Below are 20,000 nucleotides of genomic sequence, written 5' to 3'. Positions count from 1 at the left end.
TCCCCCCTCACTCAGCACAGTGGGGCATCAGATTCCCGCACTTTCTAGGGCACGCCCACGGCCCCCTCCTCCCCACAGAACGCCGGCAGCCATTCCTGTCAGCACTTCTGACGCTGGAGAGGAGAGACAACACGGCTCTGGGAGGCCCAGGCAGGGAATCTGGTGATCACACAACCGCTTTGAGCGGTCGGTAAGCAGCACCTGTGGTGCTGGCCCCACTGAGTGCCGAAGTGTACATATATATATATATATGCTTATATGCTATACATTTACACTGTACGGTCGCACTGTTGATTTTTGGCTATATACCCTCCTGGATTGTACTCAGAGGAGACAACAGCATGTCGTCCGCAAAAAGCAAGGGTGCCAAAGCACAGGCTTACTTTGCAACCTGTACCTCATGTGCGGCTATACTACCGGCAGGTTCCACCGATCCTCATTGTGTGCAATGCTCGGCCCCTGTGGCACTTACTCAGCCGGAGCCTCTGTTACTGGTGGCCCAGGTGGAACCACCTGCTACCACTGTCCAGGTGACAGGGACGGAGTTTGCAGTATTTGCTGACAAACTGTCTGCGAGTACGGATAAATGGTCTGCTAAGATACTAGAAGCCTTACAGTCCAGACCGGTGACTCAGGCCCCGGGCAATGTTGAATCATTGACCCCAGGCCCCCCTCAGTTGGAGCAGCAAAGTGTTCCTGGGGTGACCCATAGGTCCCAGGGTGAGGTCTCTGACACGGACCGCAGTCCCAGGTCGCCTAAGCGGGCTCGCTGGGAAATTCCCTCGACTTCATCACACTGTTCAGGGTCTCAGCAGGAGGACTCTCTGGATGATGAAGCGGAGGTAGCAGATCAGGATTCTGATCCTGAGGCCGCTCTCAACCTAGATACACCTGAAGGTGACGCCATAGTGAATGACCTTATAGCGACCATCAATCAGGTGTTGGATATTTCTCCCCCAGCTCCTCCAATTGAGGAGTCAGCTTCTCAGCAGGAGAAATTCCGTTTCAGGTTTCCCAAGCGTACATTGAGTACGTTTCTGGATCACTCTGACTTCAGAGAGGCAGTCCAGAAACACCGAGCTTGTCCAGATAAGCGTTTTTCCAAGCGCCTTAAGGATACACGTTATCCCTTCCCCCCTGACGTGGTCAAGGGCTGGGCTCAGTGTCCCAAGGTGGATCCTCCAGTCTCCAGACTGGCGGCTAGATCCATAGTTGCAGTGGAAGATGGGGCTTCACTCAAAGATGCCACTGACAGACAGATGGAGCTGTGGTTGAAATCCATCTATGAAGCTATCGGCGCGTCTTTTGCTCCAACAATCGCAGCCGTATGGGCACTCCAAGCTATCTCAGCTTGTCATGCGCAGATTAATGCAGTCACACGTACGTCTGCTCCGCAAGTGGTGTCCTTAACCTCTCAGGCGTCGGCGTTTGCGTCCTACGCCATTAATGCTGTCCTGGACTCTGCGAGCCGTACGGCGGTAGCATCCGCCAATTCGGTGGCAGTCCGCAGGGCCATGTGGCTACGTGAATGGAAGGCAGACTCTGCTTCCAAAAAGTTCTTAACCGGTTTGCCATTTTCTGGCGACCGCCTGTTTGGTGAGCGATTGGATGAAATCATTAAACAATCCAAGGGAAAGGACTCATCCTTACCCCAGTCCAAACCAAACAGACCTCAACCACGGAAGGTACAATCGAGGTTTCGGTCCTTTTGGTCCGCGGGCAGGTCTCAATTCTCCTCGTCCAAAAGGCCTCAGAAGGATCAGAGGAACTCCGATTCATGGCGGTCTAAGTCACGTCCAAAAAAGACCGCCGGAGGATCCGCTCCCAAAGCGGCCTCCTCATGACTTTCGGCCTCCTCACACCGCATCCTCGGTCGGTGGCAGGCTTTCCCGCTTTTGCAGCGCCTGGCTGCCACAGGTAAAAGACCGTTGGGTGAGAGACATTCTGTATCACGGTTACAGGATAGAGTTCAGCTCTCGTCCTCCGACTAGATTCTTCAGAACATCTCCGCCCCCCAAGCGAGCCGATGCTCTTCTTCAGGCGGTGTGCACTCTGAAGGCAGAAGGAGTGGTGATCCCTGTTCCTTTTCAGCAACAGGGTCACGGTTTTTACTCCAACTTGTTCGTGGTGCCGAAAAAGGACGGATCCTTCCGTCCTGTTCTGGACCTAAAACTGCTCAACAAACACGTAAAAACCAGGCGGTTCCGGATGGAATCGCTCCGCTCCGTCATCGCCTCAATGTCCCAAGGAGATTTCCTAGCATCAATCGACATCAAAGATGCTTATCTCCACGTACCGATTGCTCCAGAGCATCAGCGCTTCCTGCGTTTCGCCATAGGGGACGAACACCTTCAGTTCGTAGCACTGCCTTTCGGCCTGGCGACAGCCCCACGGGTCTTCACCAAGGTCATGGCAACAGTAGTAGCAGTTCTGCACTCTCAGGGACACTCGGTGATGCCGTACTTAGACGATCTGCTTGTCAAGGCACCCTCTCAAGTGGCATGCCAACACAGCCTGAACATTGCTCTGGAGACTCTCCAGAGTTTCGGGTGGATCATCAATTTTCCAAAGTCAAATCTGACACCGGCCCAATCACTGACATATCTTGGCATGAAGTTTCATACACTCTCAGCGATAGTGAAGCTTCCGCTGGACAAACAGCGTTCACTACAGACGGGTGCAATCTCTCCTTCAAGGCCAGTCACACCCCTTGAGGCGCCTCATGCACTTCCTAGGGAAGATGGTAGCAGCAATGGAGGCAATTCCTTTTGCGCAGTTTCATCTGCGTCCACTTCAATGGGACATTCTCCGCAAATGGGACAAGAAGTCGACGTCCCTCGACAGGAACGTCTCCCTTTCTCGGGCAGCCAAGGCTTCCCTTCAGTGGTGGCTTCTTCCCACTTCTCTGTCGAAGGGGAAATCCTTCCTGCCCCCATCCTGGGCTGTGGTCACGACGGACGCGAGCCTGTCAGGGTGGGGAGCGGTCTTTCTCCACCACAGGGCTCAGGGTACTTGGACTCAGCCAGAGTCCTCCCTTCAGATCAATGTTCTGGAGATAAGGGCAGTGTATCTTGCCCTAAAGGCGTTCCAGCCGTGGCTGGAAGGCAAGCAGATCCGAATTCAGTCGGACAACTCCACAGCGGTGGCATACATCAACCACCAAGGCGGAACACGCAGTCGGCAAGCCTTCCAGGAAGTCCGGCGGATTCTGCTATGGGTGGAAGCCACAGCCTCCACCATATCCGCAGTTCACATCCCGGGCGTAGAAAACTGGGAAGCAGACTTTCTCAGTCACCAGGGCATGGACGCAGGGGAATGGTCCCTTCACCCGGACATGTTTCAGGAGATCTGTTGCCGCTGGGGGATGCCGGACGTCGACCTAATGGCGTCCCGGCACAACAACAAGGTCCCGACATTCATGGCACGGTCTCAAGATCACAGAGCTCTGGCGGCAGACGCCTTAGTTCAGGATTGGTCGCAGTTTCAACTCCCTTATGTGTTTCCTCCTCTGGCACTGTTGCCCAGAGTGTTACGCAAGATCAGGTCCGACTGCCGCCGCGCCATCCTCGTCGCTCCAGACTGGCCGAGGAGGTCGTGGTACCCGGATCTGTGGCATCTCACGGTGGGCCAACCGTGGGCACTACCAGACCGACCAGACTTGCTGTCTCAAGGGCCGTTTTTCCATCTGAATTCTGCGGCCCTCAACCTGACTGTGTGGCCATTGAGTCCTGGATCCTAGCATCTTCAGGGTTATCTCAAGAGGTCATTGCCACTATGAGACAGGCTAGGAAACCAACGTCCGCCAAGATCTACCACAGGACGTGGAGGATATTCTTATCTTGGTGCTCTGATCAGGGTTTTTCTCCCTGGCCATTTGCCTTGCCCACTTTTCTTTCCTTCCTTCAATCCGGATTGGAAAAAGGTTTGTCGCTCGGCTCCCTTAAGTGACAAGTCTCAGCGCTCTCTGTGTTCTTTCAGAAGCGCCTAGCCAGACTTCCACAGGTACGCACGTTCCTGCAGGGGGTTTGTCACATAGTCCCTCCTTACAAGCGGCCGTTAGAACCCTGGGATCTGAACAGGGTGCTGATGGCTCTTCAGAAACCACCTTTCGAGCCAATGAGGGACATTTCTCTCTCACGCCTTTCGCAGAAAGTGGCCTTCCTAGTAGCAGTCACATCACTTCGGAGAGTGTCTGAGCTAGCAGCGCTGTCATGCAAAGCCCCTTTCCTGGTGTTTCACCAGGACAAGGTGGTTCTGCGTCCGGTTCCGGAATTTCTCCCTAAGGTGGTATCCCCCTTTCATCTCAATCAGGATATCTCCTTACCCTCTTTTTGTCCTCATCCAGTTCACCAATGTGAAAGGGATTTGCACTTGTTAGATCTGGTGAGAGCACTGAGACTCTACATTTCTCGTACGGCGCCCCTGCGCCGCTCGGATGCACTCTTTGTCCTTGTCGCTGGCCATGGGTGCGTCCTGGGCTTTGCGGCACCAGGCTACGGCTCAGCAGGTATGTCAGGCAGCTACCTGGTCGAGCCTGCACACTTTCACGAAACACTATCAGGTGCATACCTATGCTTCGGCAGATGCCAGCCTAGGTAGGCGAGTCCTTCAGGCGGCGGTTGCCCACCTGTAGGAAGGGGCCGTTTTTACGGCTCTATTACGAGGTTTTACTTTACCCACCCAGGGACTGCTTTTGGACGTCCCAATTGTCTGGGTCTCCCAATGGAGCGACAAAGAAGAAGGGAATTTTGTTTACTTACCGTAAATTCCTTTTCTTCTAGCTCCAATTGGGAGACCCAGCACCCGCCCCTGTTCCCTTCGGGCTGTTGTTCTTTGTGTACACATGTTGTTCATGTTAAATGGTTTCAGTTCTCCGAAATTTCTTCGGATCGAATTTACTTTAAACCAATTTATAACTTTTCCTCCTTCTTGCTTTTGCACCAAAACTGAGGAGCCCGTGAGGCACGGGGGGTGTATAGGCAGAAGGGGAGGGGCTTTACACTTTTAAGTGTAATACTTTGTGTGGCCTCCGGAGGCAGAAGCTATACACCCAATTGTCTGGGTCTCCCAATTGGAGCTAGAAGAAAAGGAATTTACGGTAAGTAAACAAAATTCCCTTCATTGTGAGGTAGCGTAGTCGGCTGCGCAGCAGAAGACACGGGATCCAGGCATTAAGGTTCACAGCACACGGTTTAATGTCCAAACAAAAGTCCACAACAATATACATGTGCCTCTCCAGCAGAGAGCTCAGGGAGTTGTGTTCACTCCCTCACACCCGGCACACCTGCCCTCGTTCCTGTTTCCATTTAACCCTTCCTTCAGCCTGTAGGGAAACAGCATTAACCCTGGAGTGGATTTACTTTCTATCATGGAGTGAGCACAACCGGGGCGAGACATACCGGCCGTCATAGATAACCCCGGTCACAGTCTCACAATATATATATAGGTGGCCCGATTCTACGCATCGGGTATTCTAGAATTTACGTATTGTGTAGTTCATGTATGATTTTTGTTATATATATAGATGTTGTTGTGTGTAGTTACCAAGTGTTTGTGTAGGGCGCTGTACATGTTCTGGGTGTTGTCTGGGTGTGGCGGTGGGTGAGAGCAGTGTTGTTTGTGTGTTGCGTTGTTTGTGGAGCGCTGTGTGTGTAGCGTTGTGTGTGTGTGTTGCGCGGTTTGTGTGTGTGTGGTGTGTTTTGGGGGGAGGTATGTTTTGTGCAATGTGTGTGTTGTGCGGTATGTGCGTATATTTGTGTGTGCAGCGTTGTCTGTGTGTGGGTGTCTGTGTAGGGCAGTTGTTTGTGGTTCCCAGTGTGTGTGTGTGGTGTGTTGTGCAGTGCGCGCGTGTGTGTGTGTGTGTTGGGGGGAGGTGTGCACTTCCCATCGTGCTCCATCCCCCATGCAGCGCACTCCCCATCGTGCTCCATCCCCCATGCAGCGCACTCCCTATCGTGATCCATCCCCTATGCTGCGCACCCCCCATCGTGCTCCATCTCCCATCCTGCGCACTCCGAAACGTGCTCCATCCGCCATGCTGCGCACTCCGAAACGTGCTCCATCCGCCATGCTGCGCACTCCCAAACGTGCTCCATCCGCCATGCTGCGCACTCCCAAACGTGCTCCATCCGCCATGCTGCGCACTCCCCATCGTGCTCCATCCCCCATGCTGCGCACTCCCAAACGTGCTCCATCCGCCATGCTGCGCACTCCCCATCGTGCTCCATCTCCCATGCTGCGCACTCCCAAACGTGCTCCATCCGCCATGCTGCGCACTCCCAAACGTGCTCCATCCCCTATGCTGCGCACCCTCCATCGTGCTCCATCTCCCATCCTGCGCACTCCCAAACGTGCTCCATCCGCCATGCTGCGCACTCCCAAACGTGCTTCATCCGCCATACTCCGCACTCCCCATCGTGCTCCATCCCCCATGCAGCGCACTCCCCATCGTGCTCCATCCCCTATGCTGCGCACCCCCCATCGTGCTCCATCTCCCATGCTGCGCACTCCCAAACGTGCTCCATCCGCCATGCTGCGCACTCCCAAACGTGCTCCATCCCCTATGCTGCGCACCCTCCATCGTGCTCCATCTCCCATCCTGCGCACTCCCAAACGTGCTCCATCCGCCATGCTGCGCACTCCCAAACGTGCTTCATTCGCCATACTCCGCACTCCCCATCGTGCTCCATCCCCCATGCAGCGCACTCCCCATCGTGCTCCATCCCCTATGCTACGCACCCCCCATCGTGCTCCATCTCCCATGCTGCGCACTCCCAAACGTGCTCCATCCGCCATGCTGCGCACTCCCAAACGTGGTCCATCCGCCATGCTGCGCACTCCCAAACGTGCTCCATCCGCCATACTCCGCACTCCCCATCGTGCTGAATCCCCCATGCTGCGCACTCCCAAACGTGCTCCATCCGCCATACTGCGCACTCCCAAACGTGCTCCATCCGCCATGCTGCGCACTCCCAAACGTGCTCCATCCGCCATGCTGCGCACTACCAAACGTGCTCCATCCACCATGCTGCGCACTCCCAAACGTGCTCCATCCACCATGCTGCGCACTCCCAAACGTGCTCCATCCGCCATGCTGCGCACTTCCAAACGTGCTCCATCCGCCATGCTGCGCACTTCCAAACGTGCTCCATCCGCCATGCTGCGCACTCCCAAACGTGCTCCATCCGCCATGCTGCGCCAGCATCAGCCTCTCTACCCGCAGCATCAGCCTCTCTGCCCGCAGCATCAGCCTCTCTGCCCGCAGCATCAGCCTCTCTGCCCGCAGCATCAGCCTCTCTGCCCGCAGCATCAGCCTCTCTGCCCGCAGCATCAGCCTCTCTACCCGCAGCATCAGCCTCTCTACCCGCAGCATCAGCCTCTCTACCCGCAGCATCAGCCTCTCTACCCGCAGCATCAGCCTCTCTGTCCCCAGCATCAGCCTCTCTGTCCCCAGCATCAGCCTCTCTGTCCCCAGCATCAGCCTCTCTGTCCCCAGCATCAGCCTCTCTGTCCCCAGCATCAGCCTCTCTGTCCCCAGCATCAGCCTCTCTGTCCCCAGCATCAGCCTCTCTGTCCCCAGCATCAGCCTCTCTGTCCCGAGCATCAGCCTCTCTGTCCCGAGCATCAGCCTCTCTGTCCCGAGCATCAGCCTCTCTGTCCCGAGCATCAGCCTCTCTGTCCCGAGCATCAGCCTCTCTGTCCCGAGCATCAGCCTCTCTGTCCCGAGCATCAGCCTCTCTGTCCCCAGCATCAGCCTCTCTGTCCCCAGCATCAGCCTCTCTGTCCCCAGCATCAGCCTCTCCTCTCTGTCCCCAGCATCAGCCTCTCTCCTCCCAGCCTCCCCCAGCATCAGCCTCCCCCAGCATCAGCCTCTCTTCTTCCAGCCTCCCCCAGCATCAGCCTCTCTCCTTCCAGCCTCCCCCAGCATCAGCCTCCCTCTCCCAGCCTTCCCCAGGATCAGCCTCTCTCCTCCCAGCCTCCGTCCTCCCAGCCTTCCGTAGCATCAGCTTTCCCCTCCCAGCCTCCCTCAGCATCAGCCTTCCCCAGCATCAGCCTCTCTCCTCCCAGCCTCTCTCCTTCCAGCCTCCCCCAGCATCAGCCTCTCTCCTTCCAGCTTCCCTCAGCATCAGCCTCCCCTTCCCAGCCTTCCCCAGGATCAGCCTCTCTCCTCCCAGCCTCCTTCCTCCCAGCCTCCTCCTCCCAGCCTCCTTCAGCATCAGCCTTCCCCTCCCAGTCTCCCCCAGCATCAGCCTCCCCCACCCAGCCTTCCCCAAGATCAGCCTCTCTGCTCCCAGCCTCCTCCAGCACGCCGTGCTCCTCTGCCGACACTCACACACACGATCGCATACACTCACACACACCCGATCCCGACACTCACACACACCCGATCCCGACACTCACACACACCCGATCGCATACACTCACACACACAGACACTGACGATATCGCACATACGCGCTCACAGTCACAACATCCGGAGATACCACATGCTTCTGGCCATGTGATCCTCCGTCAGGTCTTGGAAGGTCACAACAGCACAGTATCGAGGCCGAGAAGCAAGCGATATCGCCGGATGCTGTGAGTGTGTGGATGCGATGTGAGGTGTGTGTGAGGTGTGTGTGTGAGAGTGAGTGTGATCTGATGTGTGTGTATGTGTGTGTGTGTGCTGTTATGTGTGTGCGTGTGGATCTTCCGCCGCTGCAGGACCTTGAGGCGCTTGTAACCATGCCAACGCATCCCGTCCCCCGCTCGCACGGGGGCCCACACCACTCCCGTGCGAGCGGGGGATGGGGGACGGGGGGGGGGACGGGGGGGGAGTACAATACTCACCTCCGTGACAGCCGTGTCAGTTCGGGGAATGCGCGGGGGGGGGAGGGGGGGGGGGGGGGGAGTACAGTACTCACCTCCGTGACAGCCGTGTCAGTTCGGGGAATGCGAGGGGGGAGGTGGGCGGGGCCAGAGCTAGCGTGCGTTGCGTGAGGGGGGCGGGGCGTGGCGTGGCCGAGTTGCCAATGCCTGCAGGGTGCCGGGGCGAAAGACCAATCTGTGGGGGGGCGGAGCCTGGGCGAGCGGCTGGCCAATCCGTGTGGGGGCGCAGCCTGGGCGAGCGGCCAATCGGTGTGGGGGGGCGGGGCCATGGCGAGCCCAGCGGCCAATCAGCTTTGTGTCACCGTAAGGACACAATGTCACCGGAAGGACACAATTTTGAAGCATGACAGAAAGACAGACAGACAGAATAAGGCAATTAGATATATATATATATATATATATATATATATATATATATATATATATATATATATATATATATATATATATATATATATATATATATATATATATATATATATATATATATATATTAAACACATTTGTGAAGGTGAACAAAACGATTAGGGATGACCGAATACTTCTATTATTCAGCTTCGCAAATATTTTCCGAATACCTCGCCGCTATTTGATGCACAATGTAAGTCTATGGGAAGCCCGAATAGTTGTTATTCGGGTTTACCATAGACTTACATTGCGCATCGAATATTTGTGAATAATCGAATAGCGGCGAGGTATTCAGAAAATGTTCGCGAATCCAAATAATTTAAGTATTCAGTCATCCCTATGAACGAAATTTATTGCTTATTTTACATTTTTGTAAAAAATAAAAAACTGAAAATTGGGGCGTGCAATATTATTCATCCCCTTTACTTTCAGTGCAGAAAACTCACTCCAGAAGTTCATTGAGGATCTCTGAATGATCCAATGTTGTCCTAAATGACTGATGATGATAAATATCCACCTGTGTATAATCAAGTCTCCATATAAATGCACCTGCTCTGTGATAGTCAGTGTTTTGTTTAAAGTGCAGATAGCATCATGAAGACCAAGGAACACAACAGGCAGGTCCGTGATACTGTTGTGAAGAAGTTTAAAGCTGGATTTGGTTGCAAAAAGATTTCCAAAACTTTAAACATTCCAAGAAGCACTGTGCAAGCAATCATATTGAAATGGAAGGAGTATCATACCACTGCAAATCTACCAAGACCCAGCCATCCCTCAAAAATTTAATCTCAAACAAGGAGAAGACTGATCAGAGATGTAGCCAAGAGGCCCATGATCACTCTGGATCAACTGCAGAGATCTACAGCTGAGGTGGGAGAGTCTGTCCATAGGACAACGATCAGTCGTACACTGCACAAATCTGGCCTTTATGGAAGAGTAGCAAGAAGAAAGCCATTTCTCAAAGATATCCATAAAAAGTGTTGTTTAAAGTTTGCCACAAGCCACCTGGGAGATACACACACTAAACATATGGCAGAAGGTGCTCTGGTCAGATGAAACCAAAATTGAACTTTTTGGGCACAATGCCAAACGATATGTTTGGCGTAAAAGCAACACAGTTCATCACCCTGACCACACCATCCCCACTGTCAAACATGGTGGTGACAGCATCATGGTTTGGGCCTGCTTTTCTTCAGCAGGGACAGGGATGATGGTTACACTTGATGGGAAGATGGATGGGGACCAATACAGGACCATATTTGAACAAAACCTGTTGGAGTCTGCAAAAGACCTGACACTGACACGGAGATTTGTTTTCCAACAAGACAATGATCCCAAACATAAAGCAAAATCTACAATGGAATGGTTCACAAATAAACGTATCCAGGTGTTAGAATGGCCAAGTCACAGCCCAGACCTGAATCCAATCGAGTATCTGTGGAAAGAGCTGAAAACTGCTGTTCACAAACCCTCTCCATCCAACCTCGCTCAGCTCCAGCTATTTACAAAGGAAGAATGGGCAAGAATTTCAGTCTCTCGATGTGCAAAACTGATACACATACCCCAAGCGACTTGCAGCTGTAATCACAGCAAAAGGTGGCGCTACAAAGTATTAACTTAAAGGGGAGGAATAATATTGCACGCCCCAATTTTCAGTTTATTATTTTTTACAAAAATTTTAAATAAGCAATAAATATCGTTCAGCTTCACAATTGTGTCCCACTTGTTGTTGATTCTTCACCATTAACCCTTTCACGACCATGGACGGATCTTTCCGTCATGGGTCGTGTCTCGGTAAGCCCTGCCCCCTGCCGCGGGCAGGCGGCGTGGATCGGCACACATATCAGCTGTTTTCATCAGCTGACATGTGTGCCTACATGTTCCGAGTGGAATCGCATTCCACCCGGAACATTAACCCCTTAGATCTCGCTGACAAAGTCTGGCAGCGAGATCTATATGCGCTCGGCCATGTTTTTTACTTACCGCCGCCCCCTCCGAACGTCACGTGAGTGATCACGTGACGTTCGGTGGTTGCCATCGTAGCACATGGTCATGTGATGACGCCTGCTGCTATGAAGTTTCACTTTCATTCTTCCTCGGCACGGAGCAGAGGAAAAAAGAAAGTGACTATTTCTGCTGTTTACAGCGGTATAGCTGTGATCAGCAGATAGTGATCAGCAATCGGATTGCTGATCGCTATAGCCCCCTAGGGGGACTAGTAAAATAAAATAAAAAAAGTAAAAAAAAAAGTTTTAAAAAATTAAAAAAAAAAACAACCTAAAAGTTCAAATCACCCCCCTTTCCCCCCATTGAAAATTAAAGGGTTAAAAAATAAATAAATATACACATATTTGGTATCGCTGCGTTCAGAAATGCCCGATCTATCAAAATATAAAATCAATTAATCTGATTGGTAAACGGCGTAGTGGCAAAAAAATTCCAAACGCCAAAATTACGTTTTTTGGTCGCCGCAAGTTTTACGCAAAATGCAATAACAGGCGATCAAAACGTAGCATCTGCGCAAAAATGCTACCATTAGAAACATCAGCTCGAGACGCAAAAAATAAGCAGTCACTGAGCCATAGATCCCAAAAAATAAGAACGCTACGTGTTTCGGAAAATGGCGCAAAACGTGCGCCACTTTTATTGGACAAACTTGTGAATTTTTTTTAACCCCTTAGATACAAGTAAATCTATACATGTTTGGTATCTACAAACTCGCACCGACCTATGGTTTCATTTAAAAGTACAACTTGTCCCGCAAAAAACAAGCCCTCATATGGCAAGATTGACGGAAAAATAAAAAAGTTACGGCTCTCGGAAGAAGGGGAGCAAAAAACAAAAACGCAAAAACGGAAAGTGCCCCGGGGCTGAAGGGGTTAAATTTAAAATGTTTATCTTTATGCTTGAAGCCTGAAATGTGGGAAAAGGTTGAAAAATTCAAGGGGGCCGAATACTTTCGCAAGGCACTGTATTTATATAATTACATTTTAATTGTCTCCATTTTGCTTGTAGCACTTTTTAAACTTATGTGAGTGTATTTGCTTAACACACTGATGCCCATAAAACCTGACTGTTGATTTCTGTATGACCCAACTCATTGAACCTCTGCTTCTTTGCAGCAGGCCAAAGTCTTTCCGACTCTCTGCAGTCTGCAAGTTCACAGGAAGTACACCTCAAGTTCCTCCTCACCGGTCTCCTTTCGGGGTTGCCGCAGCCCCCTTTTGTGGTGAGAATGTGCCCGCCACTCACCACAAAGAATATCGCACAGTACAAACCCCTCCTTGCTGTAGGTAAGTCCTTTATATCAAGCACAAAAATGGAAGCCATGTCCATATCCTTTCTGGCATAATCATAGTGCCATCTGTTATTTTCTCTTTCTTGACCAAGAAATTGTCAAAATATAGTTTCTGTTTTTAGGGAGAGGTTGGCATAAACACATGCTGTATACTGTACATCCATATAAACGTGCTTTTTCTTTGTCGCTCCATTGGGAGACCCAGACAATTGGGGTGTATAGGCTATGCCTCCGGAGGCCGCACAAAGTATTACACTAAAAGTGTAAAGCCCCTCCCCTTCTGCCTATACACCCCCCCGTGCTCCCACGGGCTCCTCAGTTTTTTGCTTTGTGCGAAGGAGGCAGACATGCACGCACAGCTCCACAGATTAGTCAGCAGCAGCTGCTGACTATGTCGGATGGAAGAAAAGTGGGCCCATATAGGGCCCCCAGCATGCTCCCTTCTCACCCCACTCTTGTCGGCGGTGTTGTTAAGGTTGAGGTATCCATTGCGGGTACGGAGGCTGGAGCCCACATGCTGTTTTCCTTCCCCATCCCCCTTGGGGCTCTGGGTGAAGTGGGATCCTATCGGTCTCCAGGCACTGAGGCCGTGCTCCATCCACAGCTCCCGAGGACTCTGCTGGATAGGAGCCGAGTATCGTTCAGGGACATGGCCCTGCTACTTGGAGGTACTCTGTCCCCGTGGGGACCGCGCACAGCAACACTCCAGCATTGCTGGGTGTGCTAGTGCACCGGGGACCGCGGCGCTGACCGTGTTAAATGTGCCATTACACACTGCAGCGTCGCTGAGTGTGTTTGTATATGGGGACTACCGCGCTGACCGCCGCTGCCATTGTTTACACTGCGGCGCGGCTGGGACTTGTAGTGCGCCTGGGACTTCCGCGCCGGCCGCGATTATACGGCGGCCGCGCTTATTACTCGAGTCCCCGGCTTTTGCGGCCTAGTCTCTTTTACTCCCGCCCCCAGCCCTGCCAGTCAGGGGAAGGGCGGGACGCTGCACAGGACGAGCAGCACTGAGGCCTGGAGCATGCTTTGCATACTCCACCCCGCTCACTGTGCACAGTGGGGCACCAGTTCCCGCACTTTCTGGGTCACGCCCACGGCTCCCTCCTCTCCCCAGGACGCCGGCAGCCATTCCTGTCAGCTCCTTGAACGCTGCAGAGGGGGACAAATTCTAGAAGACCCAGGCAGGGACTCTGGTGGCCTCACAACCGCTTTAAGCGGGTGGTAAGCAGCACCTGTGGTGCTAGCCCCATTTGTGCAGAAGTGTAATTTTCAGTTATATGTTTATAGGATATACTTTACACTGTATGGTGCACAGTTGATTCTGGCTATATACCCTATTGGGTTGCTCAGGGAAGACAACAGCATGGCGCCCACAAAAGGCAGGGGTGCCAAACCACAGGCTTCCTATGCTGCCTGCGCCGCATGTACGACCCCGCTACCGGCAGGATCCACTGACCCTCATTGTGTCCACTGGGCCCCTCTGGCACTTACTCAGCCGGAGCCTCTGCTAAGGGGGGCCCAGGGGGAACCACCTGCTGACACTGTCCAGGTGACGGATAAACTCTCTGAGACTATGGCTAAGATACTAGAAGCCTTGCAGTCCAGACCGGTATCTCAGCACAGGGGCACTGTTGAATCATTGCTACCTGGCCCCCCTCAGTTGGACCAGCAAGGTCCCCCCGGGGTGTCTCATAGATCCCAGGGTGAGGTCTCTGACACAGACCCCGACCCCAGACCGACTAAGCGAGCTCGCTGTGAAATTCCCTCGACATCTTCATATTGTTCAGGGTCTCAGCGGGGGGAATCTCTGGATGATGAAGCGGAGACAGCTAATCAGGATTCTGATCCTGAGGCCGCTCTCAATCTTGATACTCCTGATGGTGACGCCATAGTGAATGATCTTATTGCGTCCATCAATCAGATGTTGGATATTTCTCCCTCAGCTCCTCCAGTGGAGGAGTCAGCTTCTCAGCAGGAGAAATTCCGTTTCAGGTTTCCCAAGCGTACACAGAGTATGTGTCTGGACCACTCTGATTTCAGAGAGGCAGTCCAGAATCACCGTGCTTGTCCAGATAAGCGTTTTTTCTAAGCGCCTTAAGGATACACGTTATCCCTTTTCCCCTGACGTGGTCAAAGGTTGGACTCAGTGTCCCAAAGTGGATCCTCCAATCTCCAGACTGGCGGCTAGATCCATACTTGCAGTGGAAGACGGGGCTTTGCTCAAAGATGCCACTGACAGGCAGATGGAGCTCTGGTTGAAATCCATCTATGAAGCTATCGGCGCTTCTTTTGCCCCAGCATTCGCAGCCGTATGGGCGCTACAAGCTATCTCAGCAGGTCAAGCGCAAATTGACGCAGCCACACGCACGTCCGCGCCGCAGGTGGCGTCCATAACCTCTCAGACGTCGGCATTTGCGTCTTACGCTATTAATGCTGTCCTGGACTCTGCGAGCCGTACGGCGGTTGCATCCACCAATTCGGTGGTACTCCGCAGGGCCTTGTGGCTACGGGAATGGAAGGCAGATTCTGCTTCCAAAAAGCGCTTAACCAGTTTGCCAATTCTGGCGAAATCCAAGGGAAAGGATACATCCTTACCCCAGCCCAAACCGAACATACCCCTACAGAGGAGGGGGCAGTCGAAGTTTCGGTCCTTTCGGGGCGCGGGCAGGTCCCAATTCTCCTCGTCCAAAAGGCCTCAGAAAGATCAAGGGAACTCCGATTCATGGCGGTCTAAGTCACGTCCTAAAAAGACCAACGGAAGTGCCGCTACCAAAGCGGCTTCCTCATGACTTTCGGCCTCCTCAATCCGCATCCTCGGTCGGTGGCAGGCTCTCCCGCTTTTGCGACACCTGGCTGCCACGGGTAAAAGACCGTTGGGTGAGAGACATTCTGTCTCACGGTTACAAGATAGAGTTCACCTCTCGTCCCCCGACTCGATTCTTCAGGTCATCCCCGCCTCCCGAGCGAGCCGAGGCTCTTCTGCAGGCGCTGGGCACTCTGAAGGCAGAAGGAGTGGTGGTCCCTGTTCCTCTTCAGCAACAGGGTCACGGTTTTTACCCCAACCTGTTTGTGGTTCCAAAGAAGGACGGGTCTTTCCGTCCTGTCCTGGACCTGAAACTGCTCAACAAACACGTAAAGACCAGGCGGTTCCGGATGGAATCCCTCCGCTCCGTCATCGCCTCAATGTTCCAGGGAGATTTCCTTGCATCGATCGATATCAAAGATGCTTATCTCCACGTTCCGATTGCTCCAGAGCATCAGTGCTTCCTGCGCTTCGCCATAGGAGACGAACACCTTCAGTTCGTGGCACTGCCGTTCGGCCTGGCGACAGCCCCCCGGGTTTTCAACAAGGTCATGGCTACAGTAGTCGCGGTCCTCCACTGCCAGGGTCACTCAGTGATCCCTTACTTAGACGATCTGCTGGTCTAGGCTCCCTCCCAAGAGGCATGCCAGCACAGCCTCAACGCTACTCTGGAGACTCTCCAGAGTTTCGGGTGGATCATCAATTTTCCAAAGTCAAATCTGACACCGGCCCAATCGCTGACATATCTTGGCATGAAGTTTCATACACTCTCAGCGATAGTGAAGCTTCCGCTGAACAAGCAGCGTTCACTACAGACGAGGGTGCAATCTCTCCTTCAAGGTCAGTCACACCCCTTGAGGCGCCTCATGCACTTCCTAGGGAAGATGGTGGCAGCAATGGAGGCAGTCCCTTTCGCGCAGTTTCACCTGCGTCCTCTTCAATGGGACATCCTACGCAAATGGGACAGGAAACCGACGTCCCTCGACAGAAACGTCTCCCTCTCTCAGGTGTTCCTACCCCCATCCTGGGCGGTGGTCACGACGGACGCGAGTCTGTCAGGGTGGGGAGCAGTTTTTCTCCACCACAGGGCTCAGGGTACGTGGACTCAGCGAGAGTCCTCGCTTCAGATCAATGTTCTGGAGATCAGGGCAGTGTATCTGGCTCTAGAAGCGTTCCAGCAGTGGCTGGAAGGCAAGCAGATCCGAATTCAGTCGGACAACTCCACAGCGGTGGCATACATCAACCACCAAGGCGGGACACGCAGTCGGCAAGCCTTCCAGGAAGTCCGGCGGATTCTACTGTGGGTGGAAGCCACAGCCTCCACCATATCCGCAGTTCACATCCCGGGCGTAGAAAACTGGGAAGCAGACTTTCTCAGTCGCCAGGGCATGGACGCAGGGGAATGGTCCCTTCACCCGGACGTGTTTCAGGAGATATGTTGCCGCTGAGGCATGCCGGACGTCGACCTAATGGCGTCCCGGCACAACAACAAGGTACCGACGTTCATGGCACGGTCTCAAGATCCCAGAGCTCTGGCGGCAGACGCCTTAGTTCAGGATTGGTCGCAGTTTCAGCTCCCTTATGTGTTTCCTCCTCTGGCACTGTTGCCCAGAGTGTTACGCAAGATCAGGGCCGACTGCCGCCGCGTCATCCTCGTCGCTCCAGACTGGCCGAGGAGGTCGTGCTACCCGGATCTGTGGCATCTCACGGTCGGCCAACCGTGGGAACTACCAGACCGACCAGACTTGTTGTCTCAAGGACCGTTTTTCCATCTGAATTCTGCGGCCCTCAACCTGACGGTGTGGCCATTGAGTCCTGGATCCTAGCGTCTTCAGGATTATCTCAAGAGGTCATTGCCACTATGAGACAGGCTAGGAAACCAACGTCCGCCAAGATCTACCACAGGACGTGGAAAATTTTCCTGTCGTGGTGCTCTGCTCAGGGTTTTTCTCCCTGGCCATTTGCCTTGCCCACTTTTCTGTCCTTCCTTCAATCTGGACTGGAAAAGGGTTTGTCGCTCGGCTCCCTTAAGGGACAAGTCTCAGCGCTCTCTGTGTTTTTCCAGAAGCGCCTAGCCAGACTTCCACAGGTACGCACGTTCCTGCAGGGGTTTTGTCACATCGTTCCTCCTTACAAGCGGCCGTTAGATCCCTGGGATCTGAACAGGGTGCTGATGGTTCTTCAGAAACCACCATTCGAGCCAATGAGGGATATTTCTCTCTCACGCCTTTCGCAGAAAGTGGTTTTCCTAGTAGCAGTCACTTCACTTCGGAGAGTGTCTGAGCTTGCAGCGTTGTCGTGCAAAGCCCCTTTCCTGGTGTTTCACCAGGATAAGGTGGTTCTGCGTCCGGTTCCGGAATTTCTCCCTAAGGTGGTATCCCCCTTTCATCTCAATCAGGATATCTCCTTACCCTCTTTTTTGTCCTCATCCAGTTCACCAATGTGAAAAGGATTTGCACTTGTTAGATCTGGTGAGCGCACTCAGACTCTACATTTCTCGTACGGCGCCCCTGCGCCGCTCGGATGCACTCTTTGTCATTGTCGCTGGCCAGCGTAAATGGTCACAGGCTTCCAAAACAACCCTGGCTCGGTGGATCAAGGAACCAATTCTCGAAGCTTACCGTTCTGCTGGGCTTCCGGTTCCCTCAGGGCTGAAGGCCCATTCTACCAGAGCCGTGGGTGCGTCCTGGGCTTTGAGGCACCAGGCTACGGCTCAGCAGGTGTGTCAGGCGGCTACCTGGTCGAGCCTGCACACTTTCACGAAACACTATCAGGTGCATACCTATGCTTCGGCGGATGCCAGCCTAGGTAGAAGAGTCCTTCAGGCGGCGGTTGCCCACCTGTAGGAAGGGGCCGTTTTACGGCTCTATTACGAGGTATTATTTTACCCACCCAGGGACTGCTTTTGGACGTCCCAATTGTCTGGGTCTCCCAATGGAGCGACAAAGAAGAAGGGAATTTTGTTTACTTACCGTAAATTCCTTTTCTTCTAGCTCCAATTGGGAGACCCAGCACCCGCCCCTGTTTTTTTGTGTACACATGTTGTTCATGTTGAATGGTTTCAGTTCTCCGATATTCCTTCGGATTGAATTTACTTTAAACCAGTCTATAATTTTTTCCTCCTTCTTGCTTTTGCACCAAAACTGAGGAGCCCGTGGGAGCACGGGGGGGTGTATAGGCAGAAGGGGAGGGGCTTTACACTTTTAGTGTAATACTTTGTGCGGCCTCCGGAGGCATAGCCTATACACCCCAATTGTCTGGGTCTCCCAATTGGAGCTAGAAGAAAAGGAATTTACGGTAAGTAAACAAAATTCCCTTCTTTGTAAATGGCTTGTTTATGTGTCAGTCAGCTTCTGTACCCAACTAAGGGGTACTTTGCACACTACGACATCGCAGGTGCGATGTCGGTGGGGTCAAATTGAAAGTAACGCACATCCGGTGTCACTGTCGACATCGTAGTGTGTAAATTATTTTTGATACGATTAACGAGTGCAAAAGCGTCGAAATTGTATCATTGGTGTAGTGTCGGTCATTTCCATAATTTCGGAAGGACCGATGTTACGATGTTGTTCCTCGTTCCTGCGGCATCACACATGGCTGTGTGTGAAGCCTGCAATGAGGAAGGAAGGAGGTGGGCGGGATGTTTATGTCCCGCTCCTCTCCGCCCCTCTGCTTCTATTGGCCGCCTGCCGTGTGACGTCGCTGTGACGCCGCACGACCCGCCCCCTTAGGAAGGAGGCGGGTCGCCGGCCAGAGCGACGTCGCAGGGCAGGTAAGTGCATGTAAAGCTGCCGTAGCGATAATGTTCGCTACGGCAGCGATCACAAGATATCTCAGACAGGGGCTGGGACTATCGCACTCGGCATCGCTGCAATCAGCTTGCGATGTCGTAGTGTGCAAAGTACCCCTAAGGCTATGCGCGCACACTGCAGTTTTGTGCCTTCACCGAAAAACGCACCCTGTGGCAGAAAGACACACCTTGTACCAGAAAACGCATGTTAAAAACATATTTGTTTTTATTCGTTTTTGATGCTTTTTCGGTGTGTTGTTTTGGTTTTTTTTTTTTTATTGAAATCAATGGCTGGAAGGGCTAAAAAAACACAGGATAGAAACTCACAAAGAATTGACATGCTGCTGCTTTTATCTGCACCAAAAACTGTAATGAAAAAAGAAGCAACATGTGCACAGCACTTCTGAATTCTCATAGACTTTGCTGGGGAAGGAAAGATGCAGTTTTGGGCAAGTAAATGCAGCAAAAAACGCTGCATGTGCACAAGGCCTAAGTTGTGCACAGAACTGCACCCAATTTGTGGAGTGAATGGCTCTATTACTGTAATGGCTATTTGAGCCCACCCTAGAGGTAGCAGTATGGAGAGAGATGGGGTTCAGATGAGAATGTCTAGAAGGGAAAGCAGCATCCTGGACTCAGACCTCTTATCCAGCATGTATTACTGGAAGGGACACTCTAAAGGGAAAGGTAAGACACTAAGAGAAAATTTTAAACTTCTGGCCTGAAAATGAATCAAAAGTAAGTTTGCAGCCTGAAATGTGGTATAATTAAGACACTGTAAGTAAAATATTTTCCATTTTAAACATGTCCATAAGCTGTAAATGTAA

At 52.5% G+C, this 20,000-nt stretch overlaps 1 protein-coding gene across 4 annotated transcripts in view; it reads left to right on the top strand.

The window, feature by feature from the left end:
* The window catches only part of WDR11 (WD repeat domain 11), a 228,644-nt gene that overhangs the window by 79,596 nt on the left and 129,048 nt on the right, over positions 1-20,000 (top strand). For all 4 annotated transcript variants that reach the window (XM_075348649.1, XM_075348648.1, XM_075348647.1 and 1 more), the window contains exon 10: positions 12,399-12,569. In XM_075348649.1, the coding sequence (XP_075204764.1) occupies positions 12,399-12,569 (171 nt within the window). The remainder of the gene's footprint in view (positions 1-12,398; positions 12,570-20,000) is intronic.

The sequence above is a fragment of the Anomaloglossus baeobatrachus genome, chromosome 5 (assembly GCF_048569485.1).
Source record: "Anomaloglossus baeobatrachus isolate aAnoBae1 chromosome 5, aAnoBae1.hap1, whole genome shotgun sequence".
In the NCBI taxonomy this organism is placed as follows: domain Eukaryota; kingdom Metazoa; phylum Chordata; class Amphibia; order Anura; family Aromobatidae; genus Anomaloglossus; species Anomaloglossus baeobatrachus.
This window is presented reverse-complemented; position numbering and strand designations above follow the sequence as displayed.